Consider the following 22,541-nt stretch of genomic DNA (forward strand, 5'->3'; position numbering starts at 1 on the left):
TGGAGGAAAAGAAAAAAAGCCAGGAGCAGGTGGTGAAAAAGGTCTGACTACTGAAGTAAGTGAATAATTTGCTGCAGTGTAAAGCCTTTTCACTTAATCAGTGCCAGAAGATAGTTTTTATATAGAGGATAATTAAAAGGGGAAATGTCAGCTCAGTATCAGTGAGCTGCTAGGAAACGAATGAAGAAACTCCTTATGGCATGGTTAGCCCATCTTTAATAGTTCTCATTCCCAGATCTCAAAACATGGCTAATAAAAACATCAGACAGTTTCTGTGTGAGAAATTACTGATAAAGTATGTTTTCATCAGGTTGAGAAAAAGATGGCAATGAGTAAGTATGAGTGAAGTTTGTAACATTGTGAACAATGTAGCAAATGATTACTGTTTCTTGCAGTGTAAGAAGTAGGGAGACAGGAAATGACACCAGCAAACAGGTGACAGAAGAAACAGGATGAAATTGTTCTTCTGTCAGTCTGTAATTAAGCTGTGAAACTTCTTGCTATAGCACCCTGTAGATGCTAAAAGATTTTGAGAAAATTCATGGAAGAAAATATAATGAAGACTATTAAGACAAAGTAAGTCTTCCTTTGAAAGTCATTGAGCTGAAAATTTTTGGAAGCTGGGAAAACATTCTGCAATGTACTACTGGAGTCGTACAGTACTCTATTTTCTGCTCTTGTCTGGGCATATTCTCAGGGCTAGATGGGATCTGGGTAAAGTAGATTTTTATTCTGCCCTATGCAACTGTTCTTGAGGCTACAATTACTTTTACTTTAAAAATTAACCTTTTACAGGATCAGATGAATTGACCAGTTTTAAAGCCCTGGCATAAAATCAGGAAATCCATCTTTTAAACTAATGCTGCGGGAAAGATAAATCCAAGAGAACACTGGTTTACGCATGCAATTGAGAGGGTCCATAGCAGCTATTATGATAATGTGGCTTTGCCTTATTAAGAAGACAACTACAATTTCGTCTACTTTAGATTCATATAACAGAAATATAAAAATGCAAAACGTTTAGAAACTTTCTCTTTTGTTCTGATTTTGTTTGAGAATAAGATTGAGCTGACGTACTGTTGCACGCAGTGGTTGTAAGAAACTGGGATTTACAGTATTAAAAAAATGTTATCACCAACTCTGCCCCCTCCCAGTATCTGTCGGTGTCTCAAGGCATTTGCTCAGCTAATTCTTTGCTATTTTAGGGTATACCATTCCAGGAAATTCTCCAAATGCAGCATTGCGGAATACAAGGAGTTCTTACTTCGTGGGGGAGGTGCTTGTCTTTTCAACAGGCCAACAAAGGTAATAAATATGTTTGTAGTCAGCACCTCTGCTAAACGTTGTAATGAAGATGTAATAATTTCACTAACAGCCATCTGTTGTCAAATTTATTCAAATGTCTAGGTGGGTATTTTCTTGACATCCCTTATAATTAGCTGACTGTTCATTCCAGTAACATTTAAAATTAATTTCAAGAGGAATGCAACTTGTTTTCCGTCAATTCTTCATGCTCAAATAATGACATATTACAATTGATTTTTTTCACAGCCAGGTACACTACCCATTCAGTATAAATGCGCTACTTCTTAAGCAGGAAGTAGTACAAAATGAATGCAGAAGTGAGGTCATAGTGCATGCTCCACATATACTCAATTCTTGAACTTTTTGCCTGAGGCTATTAAAAAGAATGTCAGTTACCACACTAAGAATTAGAAATCAGTAGTTTACTTCATATAGACATTAGCAGCTTGTGGTTGTTCTCAAAGTTAACTGAATTTCATTTCAGATGTGCATCTAGCAAGCTCTGTAATTTATAACTGTTCCCTTATACCATCCACTGCTTTTTTAACCTAAAAACTTATCAAGGTCATAATTTTTGCCAAGGCAATATTAGCATGACATCCTTCTAAAGCTGAGTAATATAAAAATATTCAATGTGGCTCTTTTTGCAAAGTAAGACCAATCCAAAGTATTAATATTCCATTTAATCACGGTGTCAAACTTGCTGTCCTTGTAAAATGTAGTACCACATGTGACTATTAGGCTGTTCTGTTTACTGTGCTGAATCCCTTGGTAGACCACCACCTTGCACAATTAACCAGAGAAATTTTGCTTGTTAGAGTGTTTTTTAATCTTTTCCCAGGGTAGCAAGCTTTGCTTACGGAATAAGAATGTAAGAGTTCTTACAGAAAAGAGTGAGTAAAGGAGAAAGAAAAACACAGCTTAATTTTTTGATGATGGCTGTCTAGCAAGATAATGTGAACAAATTGTCAAATTGACTGTATTTAGAATAAGAATCTAGTTTACTTCATGAAAATGGTCCCAGGAGAATGGTTGAATTGTTACCGGTGTCAGTTTTTCACAGCTTTGAAGCTGAAGTGCTTGTGGGGGGTGGGGATCATACAGTATTTAGAATCTTATATTTGAAGGTTGGGAGGTTAAGTAGAAAATGGTGTGTTTAATCTTCAGGTAAATAAAATGTAGTTGTATTAAGCAGTCACCATGATGTAATTTTTAATCATAACCTTTTGGTTATGCTCTGACATGTATACAAACATTTGATGGTACCTGATCGTCCTGGGTTCAGCTGTAACAGTTATTTTTCTCCTTCTTAGTAGCTGGTGCAGTGACATAGGAAACTTGTGTGTTCTCTTATTTTCTTGCATTTCTCTGGTTGACCCCGTTTTTTGTTTACTTACGGGCTGCAGGTCAGATAACCAGGTCTGTCTGATGGCAAATTGAATTTCAGGTTCAGAATAAGAGATCTTGCTGTTTCCACTGAAGCATTGTAATGATAGTGGCTTGTAGAGAAGAAAAAAATCAGTTTTCTGAACAAGATTGCTAGTGAAGAAGAGTACATATGAGTGTTACTTCAGTGTAGTTTTGCTTCTGGCACCCAAAATTGTAGGTGCTGTTGATTACCTGTACAGTTTATGCAACGAAAGTAAAATGTTTTCTTTTTGATTAGGGATTATGATTCTTCCTCCCTGCCCAAAGTACCGAAGAATTCTATCCAAGTTTATAGTCATTTGTATTGTATTATATGTTATATTTCATAGCTTGATGATCCCCAACAGCTGTACTGCCACTAAGCCCATGCAGAAAGATCAAGTTTACTCACATCTTTCACCCTTATTTAGCTGCAGATTTATCTGTTCTCATTTTAACTTGTTACCTTTTAACTTCTCGTGTCAACCATGTTCTAGTGATGAACGTGTTCATGTTGCTAATAGCTCAGTTAAGTTGGAGATTCCTGATGTTCTTACAGGATTTTAAAGCAGAATTTTTATATTGAAAACAGGCAAAGTTTTTGCAAAATTATTTCTGACAAGACTGAAAAATATCTTAAATCACCACTAACCAAAATTATGATATGTGAAACCAGAATAGAATCTATACCATCCAGAACTCTAGGACTTATCTGTATCGTATATTTCTGGTTCTAAGACTAACTGTTTAGCACTATCTGTACGTGGTTGTTATTCTAATTTACTAATAAGGCACATAGAACTTACTTTTGGGAGTTTCTTAATGTTTATTACTTTCATGCACATGTTACACTGGAATAGACAGTAGCTAATTGCAAGAGCATGTATGGGTACCTGCACAGATCCCAGAGATCATATTGCTGGTTTCTTGACAGAATTGTCAAAGGAATGGGAGTCCATAGAATAGGAACAAAGTTCAGATGTTAACTCCTTGAGTATTATTTTATTGGCTTTCTGATTATCATAATTTTCTGAGATCAGTATTCTCCTAAAGAGGGTTAGCTTTCAATTGGACAACTTTCATGACTTAACAGTTCTAACTAGCAGCACTCGGGAAACATTCTGCCTTCCCCATCACATGGCATATATATTCTCTGTGAGAGGGCGTTTCCATGGCATTGCAGAAACGGGCTATGTGTGACAGAAAAGTCATTTGATACTAGTTTTAATCTTACAAACGGGGCGGGGGGGGCTTTCTTGCTTTCAGCTTTTTGAAACCACTGAGTGCGGGAATGGATATGTAGAAGCAGGAGAAGAATGTGATTGCGGTTTCCGAATGGCAAGTAGAGTTATATATTACTTCACAAGTCTCTTCTTACAAAATATATTAAGATAAATTATATGATTGGTAAGGGGAGGGGGAGATTATGGGAATGAATTGGTTTTGTCTATTGTTTGGGAACAATTTCATTAAAGGACTGTGATAAAACATTTTCCCAAGCGAGAATCAGTACAGAGTCCTCTGAATGGTTCCTGTTATCCAGGTGACAAGATGTAGCTGTTTCCCAGCAAGTTTTGAATTGTTGCTTACACTTTTACTTGTGTGCCTGGAGTGGTAGATTCCTTATCTCTGCTTTGGAGATAGATGCTTGGGTTTGGACAGAATAAGTAAACTGTTGTGTTAGTCTCTATTTTAGAAATATTTCAATTTTTAAAATCTGCCCTATAGATTTGAGTCCTAGTTCTAGTATTTCAATAGAATTACACCCATAAGTAGTGTTCTTAATCTTTTTTTTCTGCATTCAATGCAATTTGACTAAGGAGTGTGCATTTGGCACAGGCTATTCCACACCTGTTAAGAGGCTTCAGAAGGTGTGAATGCCCTTGTTGCTATAGCATGTATGTCACTGTTTTCCCTTTAGTATCTGAGCATTGCAAATGTTCTTCCAGGTGATAATTTCAGCTCATCAGTGCTGAACTGAATCTTTTGTCTGCTGGTACATAATAGTTTCTTGGAAAGAGTATGAAGAAAAATGTTACTTACAGTGGAAGACTAAATTTTGCTTAATATTTTCTTCAGGAGTGCTATGCAGACTGTTGTAAGAAGTGCTCTCTTTCTAATGGAGCTCACTGTAGCGATGGACCCTGCTGTAATACATCATGTCTTGTGAGTGTTGCTGCAGTGTATGTACTGTTCTGTCCATTGTCCATGGAAGTCCTGTGCAGCCTGTTACAGTTCAAAGTGTGTTTTACGTAGAACGAGAAGGAACAGCTTACGTAGACCTAATCTTAGATCTGAACTATATTCTTCATTTTCTAGTTTTTCCCACGAGGCTATGACTGTCGATACGCAGTGAATGAATGTGATATTGCCGAGTTCTGCACTGGAGATTCTGGCCAGGTATGTACGCAGAAGCTTTCTCTGCTTCACTGTTGGTGTTTGTTTGCACTCATTTTTGTATCAGTTTAAGAAGAAAATCCAGATTAGCAAACTGCATACTCATATACCCAAAATAACTGCAGGGGTAACTAATAAAACCTTTTAAGCATAAGAATAAAATATAATAACTCAAAATTAATCTAAGTGGACTTGAAAAATGACTTCTGTAGGTTTATTTGGTTTTTAAAAATTGTGGGGTTTTGTGTATCTGTGTAGTATGTGTGTCAGACATCCTCCTTTACTCTGCTTCATCTGTAGCATAAATACTAATAATATACTGCAAATGTGAATGGAATCAAAGGGAATAACAGTAAGATTTTATGAAATAAAATTGTTTAAAATATGAACATAGAAAATTACAACCGAGTGTATAATCATTTAAGTTGGAAAAGATACTTAAGATTATCAAGTCTCGGTGCCTACCACTAAACTGTCTCTAAGCTCCACCTCAACACGTGTTTTAAATACTTCCAGGGATGGTGACCGAACCACTTCCCTGAGCAGCCTGTTCCAATGCTTGACAATCCTTTCAGTGAAGGAACTTTTCCTGCTCTAAACCTCACCTGGCCGTTCCCTCTCATCCTATCACTTGCTACTTGAGAGAAGAGACCGACCCCTGCCTCTATACAACCTCCTTTTAGGTAGTTGTAGAAAGCGATGAGGTCTCCCCTGAGCCTCCTTTTCTCCAGGCTAAACAACCCCAGTTCCCTCAGCCATTCCTCATAACACTTGTATAAAGCATTCTGGTTTTTAAGAGTGTGCACAGATATGAGAATTTTAAGACTGGTACACATTTCTCTTAAACATTTGGCTAATACTCAAAAGTATAGGAATAAACAGCAACCAAAATACTGCTTTGAGTTCTTTTAAATAGACAACTTTCTGTACATTTTCCATTTTCACAGCAATTTTGATTTAGGTGACGTACATTCCTTTTCAATACTGTTTAGCTTCAGGGCTATATAAGAACTTCGTAGCTCTGCTGCAGTCCATTTACTGCATCAAGTTCTTAGCTTTAAAGAAATAAGATTCAGGATAGATCACGTGTCTCTTTCTGTGCATTGGCCGTAACTATAGATGCCAATAAATTAACAGTAACCTCTTTTTATATTACCCTCTGAGACATCCACATTTACAGATAAGTAGCCATGGCTGATACTTTATTGTAAAACTTTCATTCTGTACTTGGAGCATTCTTAACGGGAGGGAGAAGGGCTTTCTTCAGCTAAAAAGGCTGCCCTCAAAGTATTGGCTAGCAGCATACCCTTTCAAAATCTTCACAGGTCCCTTTTGCTGAGGAGAAGTTTTGAGAATAGTCTGCTCTCAGCTTTAATAATCTGAGTGACTTGTTCATACCAAAAACATTTCCAGTGCCAAGAGAACATGACAATTAACATCATAAATCCCCTATATAAGCACCTCTATAAGCAATAGACTGGTAGGCTACAACTAGGTGCTCACTTACTTTCTTAGTGGAACTGAATGCAGTGGCAGTGTTGCAAACATGGCCCCACTATTAGCTACCAAATATTCTGTTACTTAACACAGTTGTCATTGTGCCTGACCTCCTTAATTTCTACTTGGAATATGCAGAAAGTTAAATCAAACCTTGTATTTCATGGCTGACAGTGTTCATTTTTTCATTTGCATTTGTAGCTATAAAGATTCCCGCACTAATTACGTTATGTTATATTGTGCAGTTGTCTTCTAAAACCAGGAAAATGCCATATGCAATCCTTTGATGTATTATTACAGTACACATGATAAAAACAAATGTTACTGTTTTTCAGTGTCCACCAAATCTTCATAAACAAGATGGGTATGCCTGTGATTCTAATCAGGTACGCAGCGTTTAAAACTCCATGCACAGCAGCAAATAGAAATCAACCACATACAAGAACATAAGTTTTTGGTTTTGATTTTGTGTTTGGTTTTGAGGTTTTTTTGGGTTGTTTTGGGCGGGGTGTGTGTGTGTTCTTTTTTCTTTTTCTTTTCTTTCTTTTTTTCTTTCAGTCCTATCTTCAAGAGTTCTTTAAATTTTGCCTTTTGGACATCACTGTTGCTTGTGCTTTATGCAGTCAATGAATACTGACTCATAACTTCTACTTAGAGTAAAATTTGCTTGGCATCTTTACATTTACATATTTATCTTTTTATTACATTCCATGGTAACAAGTTCTTTAAAACTACATAAATGAGGAATATAAAGCAGTTGCTGAATGTCATATTTCAGCATTTCACATATTAGGCACCAACCGACTTTGAGAATCGGGGCCAAAATATGTACCCAATTTACCTGAATTCATGAAGACTACCTCCCACTATGCAAGTGAAGGATCAAAATGAGACATTTGTCGAGGGAGGGGAAGAAATGAAATAGTGTTCAATTCTCATTGCTAACATGTTGTGTTTTTGTTTAGGGTCGTTGCTATAATGGTGAATGCAAGACCAGGGATAATCAGTGCAAATATATCTGGGGATCTAGTAGGTTGACTTTAACTACATTAAATGTATTCTATTTCTGGTTCATTCCTTTGTTTTGTGTTTTCAGGATGTTATTTTTTGTTCCTGACACTGTAAGTTAAAGTTTTCTGCTCATTAGAGTAGACTGCAGTGAGATACTGTGGCTTGATGGCCCAGTGAAATTTCATGTCTGGGAATGATGACAGTGAGATTGTTCTGACATGGTTGCAGACATAGGTAGGGCAGCAAATGCTGGACTCCGGTGGAACTGGGTGAGAAAACATACAAAATATTGGCAACTTTGAGTTATTGTTAGCAGGGGGAAAAAAAGGTTGGTTTGAGGATTTTTTTTTTTTTTTTTTTTGTAGTTCAAAACAGATGTTTTGGGGTTTTTTTAATGACAGTTACCAATTCCATTATCCCAGCAGTGGTTCATGCTAAAGCTGCTTCACCTTGTCTCTCTTTCCTATACCATCCTATAAGTCAAGAAAACCAATTAATTGGTGTGAATTTAAATATACACAGTGTGAATTTCAGCCCAGAGGTGCTGAGTAAAATAGAATTGCAGTTGCAATGGATTTTTGCTTGCAGCTGAGAGGGGATAAATTTTCTGCGTAATGACTTTGAGACAGTTCAGCAGAGCAGAACTATCAGGATGTCCTGTCCTCTAGCACTTAATGTTTTCTTGTGCTTTTTGTCTAATCATAACTGCCATTGCTGGCACTGCCTATCTGCGGCAAGATCATTCCACTCTAGGGAAGATGGGATGGGAGTCATGCAGTTTTACCATTTATTGTTTGCCTTGTACAATACAAAAGATACACAAAAGATACTATATGACTGTAAAATTGGATGGAGACAATATTTTCTTTGTCTTCTGATGTTTTTTTTGAGCTTTATGTTGCCAGCTTGCAATTTTTGGTAATATTAGGCAATAAAAGGCAATAGCTTTTTTATTAACTAATTTCTTTGTCTCTTGCACAATTATGTTTTAAAATACTTGGTTTGCCTTCTGTACAGGTGATTTTTCTGAGTCTTATTTACCTTTGATATTTGATCTTCCTCTGTAATTGTGCTTTTCTCTGTAACTGATTTTTAGAAAAAACAGATGGGCTTTCTTAGTAAATAATTGTGGTTTAAACCTATTAGTTCAGCTTTATACTCCTAAAGAGCAATAGAAGTTACACTCTGACTGTTCAACCTTGTTTTTCTCTATGAAGTCCTACAAACAGAAGATAAATAAACATTTATTTGATGTTAGAACATATGCTTATATGTAATTTATAATATCTTTGGTCTCCTGAAATACAAATCAGGAGTAATTGCAGTGAAAACAACAAGATTAGATGTATGTACAGCTGTTCTGAGGTGAACAAACTTAGACCACAGATAAATTCAAGTGCAGACACTCTGAAGACTACTCTTTTTTTAAAGTTCAGAGCAAATTTTGAACATTAAGCATCATTTCAGAGAAGCCATCTGTAGGTATTGCAGTTCAGTCTGCTGGGTTCCCACTGGAGTCACTGGGAAATACCATCTGTGAGCATACACATGTGGTTAGATGTGTGTTTTGTATTAAAAAAATAGAGAACTGCTGCAAAAAATTATATATATTTTCAAAGCTGTGATGTTGTCAGTGGAAATGATCTTCCTTTGTCATCAACAGAGTCTTCAGGATCTGACAAATTTTGTTATGAAAAGCTTAATACAGAAGGCACAAAAAAAGGGAACTGTGGAAAGGATGGAGACCGATGGATTCAGTGTAGTAAGCAGTAAGTTATCTTGGGAGATTGTATATTAAATAGATTAATATTGGTTTAATAGTGGCTACTTTTTCATGAATGTGTCAGAAGTTTGTTTTGCTTTATTTTGGATCTTCTTTCCCTCACAAGGTTTGCATCTTGAAAAAGTTCCATTCTGACAAATCCATGGGTGACTCTGCAAACACCCTCATGAAGAATTCCAGGTTTTCAGAGGAATGTACTGTGACTTTAATTCTTTCCAAGAGTTGGGGCAGAGGGCAGCAAAACATCACATGTTCATAACATAGAAACACTTCAGATTTGGTAGGGATAAATTATGCTGCAAATACACATACTATTTTCACTTGCTCTGGGATTAATACCAGATTATGCTATTTCAAGTTTTTTCCAACCTTTATTTTTGACCAGAGAGGACCATTAGATATTTGGATGCTCTAGAGCAAATGGCTCATTCATTTGCATGTGAGCATGTACTAGACAGTATCTGATTAAATCTGCTTTTCAAGTTAATGGTCATTAGTGGATAGACTTAAATTTCTCCTGCTTCACTTATTGGTTTGTAAGTTTTAGGTATGCATGTAACAGTTTCAGTCTCAGAATGGTGTTTTCCTTCTTTGATGTTTGTCAAATAGCTTCTTTTTATTCATTTATTACATGATTCACTTTTTCAGATAGAATCATAAGGAAAAGAGTTGTTTAACGGGGTTTTTTTTTATATTTTGTGTTGTTCTGATATATATGTTAAAAACCTCATTTGTATAAAACTTTTGCTTGGTCAGTAGAGAGATGCAGAAAAATAGTCTTGGTGAAGGGCCATTTAAAATGTTTTGCAGTTTTAACAAATACAGTTTCCGGTGTTCATCCAGCTGCTTCTGTCACTTGGGACAGTTAGAGTAGGAGATGGAATTTTTAACCTGATACCCTTCTACTGAAGATCACACATATAAAATAACATCAAACAAAGCCAATTCTTTACCAAAATTCAGGCACACACACTGAATGACAAGGCTTTGTACAGTTTAATGCCTCTTAATTGTACTTCATTGTAATTAGAGCACAGATTGGTTCATATGAACATTCTGTGGTGCATTAGAGTGAGCAATTGCTTCTTTTGCTTCTTGTCATTTATATCAAATAATATTTTATTTCCAGACTTGTACTCTGAAAATCTATTTTGGTTTATTGTAATATACTACTTAATGCAATCAGCACCCTCACTGCCAGTCTGTCTTTTCTGTATGTTTATTTCGTATTATTCCAGGAACTTTCTGATTTATGTTTTCATTTTACAGTGATGTTTTCTGTGGCTTTTTGCTCTGTACTAATCTTACTAGAGTTCCACGAGTTGGTCAAGTTCAAGGAGAAATTATCCCAAATTCTTTTTATCATCAAGGACGAATAGTGGATTGCAGGTAAAAGATAATGCAGGGTTCTGACATTATTTTACTCTGTCAGACTTAATTGAATTAAGATAAACATAAATGTAAAATTCTATGATTTTTAGGTAATTAGTATCTTACAGCAAAATCATTATTCTGACTGGTATTGATTAAAATGAAGCCTAATATTCCACATTTAAAAAGGGAGAAATGTGGGTTGTCCTCTTGATTATCTGAACTCTCCAGTACAGTCCGAGTTTAACGCTCAGCATTATATTTTTCTGGGACAAAATAAAAGGACTGTCATTTCAAAGACCCATATATTAAACATAATGATTTTGTGTATTACATACTCAGGGAAATAGCTGCAGGGAACTCGAGGATGAGAGAGGAGGAAACTGAAGAGTTGTCACAGGATAAGATGCTAAACCACAGTTCAGTTAAAGGGCAGTAAACGGATTTTAGTCTACTGTGCACAATACTGGATTTGTGTTTTAAAGACATTGGCAACACTGCTGTCGTACTAAGAATACTCTTTTACATAGTTAGGTCCTAAGTGAACAATGAGTCTTAACTTTCCTATTATTGCACTAGTGCTTTTATTTAGATGTCATCAATTCTGGGGTGGGTATTTTTTTTTTTTTGTTTTTTGGGTTTTTTTAACATTTTTCTAGCAATAGTTTGAGAGGAGAAAAAAAAAAGGAAAAAAACATGGCCCATCACAGGCTATTAAAAATACCCCAAAGCCTAAGGTGCCCTTTTTGAGTATTTAAGTTGTTATTGAGACTTTTTTGTCTGACTGCTGGAACACAGTGTCAGTGCTATGGACAGACAGAAAAACTGTATAATTTTGTTCAATCTGTCTGTATGCTTGAATGAGAGGTGGGTCTGAGGCTTTTAGTATCTATTGACATGTTTTATACTTTCAAGACTCCAGTCATAATACTAACAGTATCTTAAAACTTTTCTCCTAGTGGTGCTCATGTTCTTCTAGATGATGATACGGATTTAGGTTATGTGGAGGATGGAGCTCCATGTGGACCTCAGATGATGTGTCTGGACAAAAAGTGCCTGCCAATTCAGTCCTTGAACATAAGCAGCTGTCCCATTGGTTCTAATGGAAAAGTCTGTTCTGGTCATGGGGTGAGTCTGAACTAGGAGTTAGCAGCTAAGCTTCTCCAGCTCTCTCTGCTCTATCTGATCTTAATGTGCCCTCTGAAGTTCTCTACCTGAAAGTGTTCCTAATACCTGTTGATCTGCAAACACAAATGTTAGATTCAGGGGAAGACTGCCGTTCTGTGAAGCACAGGTAAGATTTTAGACAGCAAAGTTGTCAAATTAGTTCTGCAGTTCTACCCAGTGTTGTTTTTGTTTCTAGCAAGAAAAAAGCAACATCAGTTGTTGGAAGACTTCGGTAATGCACTACCCATATTTCAAAGTATTTGCCATCTTCAGTTGGACTTTTTCCTGCATACTGACACTTTTATAAAATTGGTCCTGTGTTCATGGAGTTATACCCCATGACTTAATTAAGATTCAGAACTTTTGGATCTCAACAGAGATGAAGTGCTTTTGCACAGATGCAAAGCATATCATTTTGCATTCAGGCTCATTATATTCTGGTTTTCTACCTGTAATTCCATTTGTCTAAGACGTTAAATATGTTTAAATGATCTGTGTATTAGCTGTAGTATTGATAAAACCTTTCCACTGTGGGATTCAGTGGACAGATACTTGCCTGAGGGGCTAGACTTCATACAAGAAGGCATTCTTTTTCCTTCTTATGTGTAATTGAAGATGATTTTGAGTGCTTCAGAGAGGAGGGTTACATTCAAAATCAAGAAGAAAAAAAAGTTATAATTGAAAAGTAAAGGATCTAGGAGATCTAGAAATCATATTGGTACATTTGGAGAGTGGCATGACTGGCAGGAGAACTGTGTTACCTTTTTTGGTTTTCTTTGGATTATTCCAGTTCATAATTTAAAAGACTACTTGAATTGATCAAAGCCACCATAGGATGTATTTCTCTTCAGCTTCCTAGATAAGATTCTTCAATGAATACTTTAAGCAGCAGAATGAGGTAAAAGTTAAACTGAAAGAAAAAAAAATAAAAAAAATCACAGGTAGTACTTGCTTATAATCATTAGTGTGTAGGCAATTATCTGGTTTATTTTGACATTATATTCCAGTGTCCAAAAGACATTGTTAGCTGATGTCTAATGATTGACTTCACTTCTAATCCCATAATCAAAACTTCATTCTTTGCTTTGTGTCTGTTTCTCATGTCACGCTTCTTTCCTTAGTAACCTCTTCTAGCAACACATTACATGTTCTTTTTCATATGGGAAGTTTATAGCTCATCACACTCACTATTAATTTGATTTAGGGTTTATCAGTTGGTTAGGTTTTCCTGTATCTGATAAATGTACTGCAAATATTAGTGAGTCCTAAGTCCTTTTTTAGAGGTAATTCAACTAAATATAGACTTAGGAAGAACTATTTTGTCTTTCTAGAAGATAAGCAAGCACATCACATTGCTGCTTAGAAAAAAATACTGACAAACCAGTGAAAATCTTACTGTTTTTAATACATGGGAGCAAGCTGTTAGTAAGAGGTTGTAAAGCATAATCATGCCTTGAACTTTTTAAATGCTAATACTTATATTCCTTCTGGACATTCAGGCTTAAAATCTAGATAGCTGGTGAGTGAAGATCTAACTACACTGGATAGGGGTGTTTTTGGCTGAGAATTTCTGTTAGTTTTTACATCCTGTGCAGGTGTGTAACACACATGATGGTGAATCCACTGGGGACACTTCTGCTTTTTCCTAGCATCTGAGTGTATTTAGAGGGTTAAAGCAAACTCAGGTTATTGATGTATTATACTCATGCTAAACACTCACTGCTATTTTTACAATATATGGATAAGTAAAAATGGATAAGTTTTATACTGTGAATTCAACAGGTAACTACATGTTAAATAAACTTAATGAAATGTAGTTAAAAAAACAACTGCTGTCATTTATTTTCCTTTCCAGATTTGTAGTAATGAAGCCACTTGCATTTGTAATTTCTCCTGGGCTGGGACAGACTGCAGTATTGATGATCCTATCAGGGATACTGGTAGCAAGAAGGATGAAGGACCCAAGGGTTTGTGCTATTTCAGTTTTGATGTTCTTTCAAGTATTTATGACATTTTTCTGTTTCTACATGGTAATAGACTGTCATATAACAACACAATACTATTGTACAGTCCTTTTTAGACCCAGACAGTAAAATTCTGCTTTGTGTAGATGAAATAAGTCTTTCTGCTTTGAGAAGATGAAAGTTATTTTTCTAACCAAAATCTGGGGAAGATTTGAATAGGTAATGGTATGTACTTTGTTTTTTCCTTCATCCCTTATTTTCTATTTTTATGATAAATTTGTGATTGGAATTTAAGTATAGCTCTTATTATTTCTATAATTGAGTATTTATGTTTTACTAGACATTTCCAGTTCCCTTAATTGTTCTCAGCTAATTCAGAGAGCTGTGACATAAAAGAGGGAAAGGTGCAATGTCCTTGGTGAAAAAAGCTTTGGTTCCTTGAACCAGATTTCAGTGGGATGAAAAAGAAATAAATTAAGATTTTTAAGGACTTAAATTCTTCTTGCTATCATTATTGTTTGCTCTTATGTATTTAGTAGATATTTCAACTGCATGTGATGTATAAATACAAAGAGCAGCTGTTGAGGAAATAATTCATCAAAACAGTTTTTCAAAGAGGAAGAAAAGCACTTGAGATTCTGTCTCACTTCTCTGCTAAAGAATTTCTTTAGATTGTGCTGTCCAGTTCTTTTATGTCTTTCCTGTCAACAGGACATTGTCCAACATCGGACTATATTTATCCAGCGTTACGCATTTACAGATAAAGTTCCCAATTAACAACTGAGCCAAATTTTTTCTGCTATGTCCTGGTTCCAGGTTCTTCTGTCCCTCATACAAGGCTGATGCAAAGAGGATAAGAGGATTTAAAAATGTAGTCTTTAAAGCTCAGACTCTAATGGATTACTCTTTAAAATATCCAGGGTTTCAAGGGAGGGCAAGGTTTTGATACATCCCTCCAAAATGGCTCTACTATTGTCTTGTAAGTCTTGCGTGCCTTATTCTTTTGCCCAGTAACAGAATGGTTCCAGTAGATCTTTACCAAGAACTGTTTAAGAGAGAATCTTAGAATAAGTTACTGCTGTTAAGGAGGCTCTCTAGAACAGTCCAGATTTGTATTAGAGAATCTGTGCAGGTGCTCCTGGGCTCCTAAACCTGTTCAGTATAGAGCTGCCTGGTTTCTACGCTGCCTTGCAATGCTACTTGTCTTTCCATTTCCCATAAAAACATTCCTAACTGGGGAATGCTGCTTACAGATCTTTAAAAAAATTGTGGAGAGCAGCACTATAGAGCTCATTACTTGTGTGTGTGTGGATAAGGAGAGAGAGCAGTATTTACACTTGTGACACAGAAAGTACATGTATTTTATATTGCTCACTTCCAAATCCTGCAAGTAAGAAATAATGCCCTCCTCTATAAAAAGTTCTGTAGGAAAGGCTACGCAGAGGGTATGCTTGTCCCGGTTAGATTTTTGTAATTTAAATTAACTCATCTCGTTCAGAATGAAAATACCTTTATGAAAATTAAAATGTCAATGCTGAGATATGCTGGGAAAATGTCTTAAATGAATAGTATGTGCGTGGATTTCTGCCGGTAGGTATAGACATGAAGCTTGGACTGCATGTTTCAGTGGAGCCTTGTGTAAAAAGGCAGGGTATGTTTTTGTACAAGATGGTTCAATGATTTCAAAAGATGGATCATTTTTACTTTTGTTGTTGCAATAATTTATTGATGTTGAATTACCTAGAATTTAGGAGCAGGAACACTGACAGCTACTATAATCTCTTTCAGTGTGCTAAAAGAGGAATTTCTTTGTGAGAAGATGCCAGAAGAATACAGAAGTAGTTTTCTGTATTGTAAAGATCCAGCATACTCAAGTAGTTTCCATTAAGTTTTTTCCCCTTATTACTATTACTTCCTGTGTCATGCCAGTTTACAAGCCTGAGACAGAAACCAAAATACTTGGTTTTCCTTTGCCCTAAATTTCAGTTTTGTTACATTTCAGAAACAGGACACTCATGATGTGAAAATTCACCTAATAGATTTAAGATTCTTCACACCACAAATGCAAGCATTTTTCTTACTACAGTTAGAGCATGTATAACTAGGAAGTATTGCTATTTAGTTATATATTATGACTGACAGTTGACTGCTACTCCTGCTGACTTTTCAGATCTTTCCATCATCCATCAATTGCTTTTGGCTCCATACCATGTTTCAGGGTTAAAAAGAATTAGTGGTTCTTAATTATGTTGGTATTGATACATGAGTCTTGAGTTACTCTAAACTCAGCAACCTACTGTATCCTGTACTAGCAGACCTACCCAGCATGCTGGCAGTTTTGGGAAGACAGAGTTCTTGCTGTTAATTTTTGGCTACTGCAGAAACTTAGAATTACTTTAGAGTGTTGGCTAGGAGTTTTGCAATCAGTAGGATTCCATATGCACACCAGATTCTTCCTTTGCCATTTCATTTGCAGAATTAGGCCTTTGCTTGACTAGTGGAATAGTGTATGTTTGTTTGTTTGGTATAAAACTTATGTCTCAAGTGTGTATGTGTGTTTGTATGTATATTTATGAAATAGGAAAAAGTTACAAAACCATTTCAAAACAGACTTATTCAGCATGAAGACTATGAAGTTTTGCCCTTGGAAAAGTTTCCATTAGACAGGGTTTTCAGCTGCTTGCTTGTGGTCTATTACAGCTCAATGTATCTATCAAGCTTTTAATCTTTAACCTAGGAAATGTGTAGATGTTTATTCTTAAAGGAGTTCCCTTAAAAAAGTGAAAAATAAGGCCTCAATGTCTTGAGAGATACTATCTGCACGTACCGAAGTTTCCAGAGTGTTACCTCTAGCATTTCTGGAGCAGGTTTTTTTTCTTTTAAAAGGTCTCACCTGTCTTTAGGCTATATAGATAAATAGTCTTACTGGTAAATGAAGTAACAAATGAAAACATTACTAACTGGTTTTTGCTCTTCCTGTGATGGAGCTGTTGCTGAACAGTTACAATTTGCTTAGTTATATTATGGATACAGTAAGTTTCTGGTGATCAAATTAAAGTTTTCTTATTGGCAATTTATTTACATTTTGGCTGCTTTAAAAAAAATAACAAAACAAACAGATTGAAGATGTTCCCTTCCTTTTAAAGTAAGTAATAGAATCAATCACAAGCTAAAAGGAATAGTCTTACATTTACAGGAAAACTTTTCTTTGTAATATTTGCAAGCATTCACAGAAAACCAACTATTTGGTTTCTGAATTTTTTAGGTACAGTATTTGGTAGATAAAGGTTTCTTAGGTGGTTTGAACTGTTTATCCAGCAATGGACTATAGAGTAAATTATTCCTTTGAGGAATTATTTAATGTTTTAATTTCAGACATATGTGATTATTTCCTTAAAAAATCTTCCCTTTTCCCTCCACACAGTGAGCATGGCCACTAACAGGCTAATAGGTGCAGTGGCAGGGACCATTCTGGCCTTGGGGGTGATTTTTGGAGGCACAGGGTGGGGAATAGAGTAAGCATTTTTCTTAGTTTGAGTTTTATGTCTGGTGCCTAGTGTGTGAGGTAACCGTACGCACCTGAGCCCTCTGTGTATTACGCCATTAGCTTTGTCATGTGGTGACTGTATTTGTCATGTGATTTGACTGTGTCTGTGTCATGTGGTTTGCTCATGCAGTGTTGAACCTTCTCCTGTCTGGGATAATGTGGGGCATAAACCAATAACTTTGTGAATTTTTACATTGTCACAGTAAAATTAAATGTATAAATGTTTCCATTACACCAAATTATAAAAACAATGGGGGGAAATGGAAGCTTATGATTATTCTGCAGAACAGAGTAACATGGACTATTTCAGAAAATGCAGAAATGGTTTACTGCAGTCTGTGGAGCTTTCAGTCTAGTAATAGGTAGGAATCTAGCTAGGAAGATGAAAGCTGATGGTGGTATAGACAGTTTTACAGTAAGGTTTCTGAACATTCTATTGCTAGGATTCTGTTACCTAAAGGCAGTAGAATGCTCGGAATGTAGAATTGATCTATAAAGATAAAAAGCAATTTTTATTGTTTTTTCTAGTTTTAGGAAACTTAAGTGTTAGCCCTCTACTTCAGTTTTAATAGAGGCTAAGATCTATATATGTGTATGTATACATATGCATACACATATAAAAATGTCCATTTAAGAACTCTCTTCATTCTGCATTCACTGTGCAAACTACAGAATAAGTCACTGTTATTCTGCTCTTCCAAGATTTCCAACTCTGCTGTGTTTCTAGTACTATGCATAACCTCTGTCATGTGACAGTGCCATCTCCCTGAAGGGAGAATTGTAACAAGACAGTGATTTCTAATAAGGCTGTGTGAAAAAGCCTTCACATGCAGTTCTAATTAAGGCTGCACAGGCAGCCTGCTGGTAGGCAGCATTTGTGTGTGAGCTTGCAGCTCCAGACACAACCTGTTTAGCTTTGCTGAACTGAACTGTTACATGAACCTTATCTTAGATTCTCAGAAGAGGGACTTGGATATTTGGCTTTGATAACTTAAACCAGAGGATTTGGCTGGCAAAGTGACAGGCAAGAAAAGAAAACCTCAAAGCACCATAGTGTGTTGTTACCTGCAGGACAATCTGCTTTCTCTAGCAATTAGCCTAGTTCTCACAGGCATTTGATTGGCAGTGGGGTTTGGTGTTAAAAAATGAACTAGTTTCTTTAGTCACAGAATCAACTAGGTTGGAAAAGACCTTTAGGATCAAAAGTCATGGACACTTTACAAAATTGGCTCAGATCTGGAAAGTGGTTTTAATCAGGACCTATTTATTATTTAGCATAATTCTAGTAACTAACTTCTAACTGAACCTAATTGCTTTGTATATTATCCTTTTCTGTTTAAATTTGGATTGAATTATTCCATATTTATAGTAAATAAAACAAGTAATTGATTTTTTTTATTGAAAGAACAAACTGCTGTTTGTTGAATGGATGTGCACTATGAAATAGATTCCCCTTCTGTCTCCCCCCAAAACATTTGACAACCAGGGAACACAGTAAAAGGAAGGATGTAAAAAAGTGTCTATTTGGTACTTCATTATCTGACTGTGTTACTATCAGTTAATCATTGTATCTCTCTTGTGGAAAGACAGCATTCTATGGCTAGAAAAAAGAACAGCTTTAGAATTTTTCAAGGCTTCTAAAACGTGTTATAGATAAATCATTTGCTGTCTTTTCAGTCTTTTGATAAAAAGTAAGCCATAGATCTGAGTAAGATGCAGTAGCTCACTGGGCTGCTGGGCCTTAGTTGGGAATATAATGCCAGTGAAATGGCATTCATTTCCCCCCCCCACCATGCTCACTCCTGGTGATTTGAGCGAGGTGTGAATTTAAAGGTAAATCCAAATAAGATTTATTCTTCCAAATCGTGAAAAATTAGTTTATAGTAATAAGCATATTGGCAAAGCTCCCTGTATTTCTTTTCAGTCTGAGTCTTTTGTTCATATTGCTGAATAATCTGTGTAGGAATTGCAGGAAGCAATTTTTAAAACTTGGTTTTCTTTAAACTATCTGCTCTCCAGAAACACTGATACAGGAAACATGTAACGGGTGCAATGAAGTTAGAGCACTGCAGGGAATGTAAAACACAGGCACGTACTTACTGTAATGTCTGGGACTGGGCAGGTTTTGTGATACTGACCTAACAGCTTAAGGCTTTCAGTTGTTGCAGCTGCCCTTGCTCTTTCCTTCGCTGATCTCTGGCTGCTCCTATTTCTTCCTTACATTAGCTGTCAGACAGTTTTCCAAACTCAGTTTCAGAACATTTAAAATAAGAAAATTTCAGTTGCTGTGTAGAAGTGTTGGTTTGGGGAGAGCAGGATGGGACGCAAGAACTCTCACTGAAGGCTATTCCTGAACATGTACATGTTTAACCAAGAAGTGTGCAATATGCTGCAGAACTGTTAAGTTGGGTTCATTTGCCTTCCGCTCAGATGCAGTTAGCTTTACATCAAAGACTGCTCAACAGGAAATTTTTGTACAGAGCAATTAAAATGTTACTTGAGCTTATTGTCTGTTTTCCTCCACCCTGTGTAAATAGAGCACTTAAGGGTCAATTATGAGTATGTTGTTTAGGTGTTCCCTTGCCCTCTTCAGAAAATTGCACAGATATATTTTGTGCTGCTTCTTTTAGTTGCTCTTTTCCTGCTCCACCCTTCCCCACTTTGTTGTTAAGTAGCTTCTTGGGGAGGATCAAGAGATGCTTTGATGTTTGGAAAGCTTAATGATTTTATTTCAACTTTTGTTCCTTATTATATACTACTTTGCTTTTGTCAAACAACTGTTTGTAAATTTAGGATTGACGAAACTTTCTGGAGTCGGGACTCTGATTAATGAGTGGTGCTAGATGCTCTCAGTTCAAATTAAAATATCTACCACCCTTCAGGATCTCCATGAAAAGAGTTGGGCTTTTCTGATATTTTTTTTCCTTTCTCATTTGCTGTAGTTGTAAAACATAGAACATTCATTCTTTTTCCTTTCAGTTAAGGAATTATTCACAAATATCTTAGTGTCCTCAGCTGGCAGTTCCTTTACCAGATAATGGAGTGAATCACAATGGAATTTACTGTCTATCACTAGATTTTTGTCTATGGCAGAAGTCAACATAGTACAATGCAGAGACCAACAGCTTTGTTCATTCTTACTGTTAAAGAAAAGTAAGTTGGGCTTACGGAAATTGTCTAGAGACATCACCTTGTGTGCTGTCAATATTCCTTGGAATTGTTTGACTACCCTTCAGTTGCTTCACTTAATGTGAATGAAGTCGTTGGTTCTTACATCTTTCTTACCCTAATCCTTTATCACAGGTCCTAGTGCCACCAATCTTATTATAGGCTCCATCGCTGGTGCCATCCTGGTAGCAGCTATTGTCCTTGGGGGGACAGGATGGGGCTTTAAGTAAGCAATGCCGCATGTCTTCTCTTCAGTGGCTATGGCATTTCTATTTCTTGCTTACATCACTAAATTTTTGAGTTCCTGCTACACGATTTCCAAGTCAACTCCCCTGGTTCATCCCCCAAACTATAACAAACTGATTTAAAGAGAATTACACACGTGCTGAACAAGAGGAGGAAATGGATTTGAAACTAGTGGATGTTATCAGAATGCAAAGTTGAAGAACAATAAAAGAATGAATTTAACTTTCCTGACTTCACCCTAACGCTTCAGGAACAAGGTCTTCTTCATCTTTAGTTAGTAGCATTGATCTCAGAAGTTGACTACAGTGATTAATAACCCCCAAAGATGCATCTTAAGGGGTGTTTGTTTTGATTAATAGTACTTTCAAGCTGCTGAACTTTTTTACATGAAAGACTTTCTGTGTAAATGGCAAGTTGTGGCAGTAACAGCAGTTTTCAGTAACAAATGTGTAGACACAGTGGATACAGAGGTACCTGAGCTAACTTTCTTTGTGGGTATTTTTTTTCTTAATTCACAATTAAAATCAAATTTAGAGAGAACATTTTGAAATCTCAAAATGTCTCCTGAAAGATGAAAACATTTATCACCCAATTCTAGTTCTATGCAGTTTATATAACTATGAAGAATGACATACTCGTCATTCTGCTTGTGACTGTTAAGCAAAGAGAGAGTCTTGTACAAACGTATTTAATTCCTGCCTTTTTTTGTAGCATCAAGTCCACCTGCATGCATGGTCCATATTTGGTAAAAAGGACCTGAATTTAGAAACCATGTTTAAGATCCTTGCAAATAATAGAAATATTAAGTATAAGAACAAGTAATTGCTCATGTGTTCAAGTTACTATTCCATTTCAAGAATATGAATCAAGATTAAGCCATGTCTGAGTTGAGAGAAAAAAAAATATTCTTAATTAAAGTGACTATGAAAGTAGAATATAGTGATCAGGTGATACTTATCTGTTAATTCACTTTCAAAGGTCACCTGAAAGTATGACTCCTTCCTGTAGCACTGCCTGCTACTATTGGTGTTTTCAGGGAGACGCTGTGGTCTGAGGTTTTCCCCCTGCACTTCACTGCAGTTAGATTTTCCAATAAATAAGCCAAATTTTCTGTAAGGCTTGTGTTAATGTTTCTGGTGAAAGTTTTGGTTTCTTGAAAACAACAACATGGGTGCATTAAGAGTGATGATGTTATAAACATGGAGAGGGCTAGAAACACTGATGTTGCAAGTTCAATGTCAACCAGGCTACATTTTGTTGGAATAAATACCAGATTATACTTTTGAACCAGTTTTCTGCTGTCAGACATATGTTTAGTACTTAGCAATTTGTATACTTTCCAGACACAGAGTACACATCCCTAAATAATGTATTTGGATTGCAGAAGATAACTTGTTGAAAACCCAGTACATGTCATCAACACAGAAAAATCTGAGGTGGTTTCTTCCTTTGAGTCCTTTTAAGGTGTCTTGTGCTATAACCAACTTTGCTCTTAGGCATCAGTGCTTCAGTACCCACCAGGAGCTCTGTGAGGAGCTCAGCCAGGGATACCTTCGCTCAAGTACTCACATGAACACAGGTCTTCAGAAAAATCCCTCTGTCTGAAACAGTGGAGTACTTAATTGACTGTTCCACAGATCTCAAACTACACTCAAGTGTTCAGCTTTGCATCCTGGTG

The 22,541-nt window shown here is 36.3% G+C and overlaps 1 protein-coding gene across 1 annotated transcript in view; it reads left to right on the forward strand.

The window, feature by feature from the left end:
• Positions 1 to 20,847, forward strand: part of ADAM23 (ADAM metallopeptidase domain 23) — a gene marked incomplete at its 5' end in the record, with an annotated part of 61,326 nt that extends 40,479 nt beyond the window's left edge. The window contains 11 exons of the mRNA XM_010011195.1: positions 1,206 to 1,305; positions 3,979 to 4,050; positions 4,792 to 4,878; positions 5,032 to 5,112; positions 6,942 to 6,992; positions 7,572 to 7,635; positions 9,281 to 9,386; positions 10,670 to 10,789; positions 11,731 to 11,899; positions 13,794 to 13,905; positions 20,753 to 20,847. Of these exons, the coding sequence (XP_010009497.1) occupies positions 1,206 to 1,305; positions 3,979 to 4,050; positions 4,792 to 4,878; positions 5,032 to 5,112; positions 6,942 to 6,992; positions 7,572 to 7,635; positions 9,281 to 9,386; positions 10,670 to 10,789; positions 11,731 to 11,899; positions 13,794 to 13,905; positions 20,753 to 20,847 (1,057 nt within the window). The remainder of the gene's footprint in view (positions 1 to 1,205; positions 1,306 to 3,978; positions 4,051 to 4,791; positions 4,879 to 5,031; positions 5,113 to 6,941; positions 6,993 to 7,571; positions 7,636 to 9,280; positions 9,387 to 10,669; positions 10,790 to 11,730; positions 11,900 to 13,793; positions 13,906 to 20,752) is intronic.
• Between the last annotated feature and the right edge of the window lie 1,694 nt (positions 20,848 to 22,541).

Source organism: Nestor notabilis, unplaced genomic scaffold (genome assembly GCF_000696875.1).
Source record: "Nestor notabilis isolate BGI_N333 unplaced genomic scaffold, ASM69687v1 scaffold11663, whole genome shotgun sequence".
NCBI classification, from domain to species: domain Eukaryota; kingdom Metazoa; phylum Chordata; class Aves; order Psittaciformes; family Psittacidae; genus Nestor; species Nestor notabilis.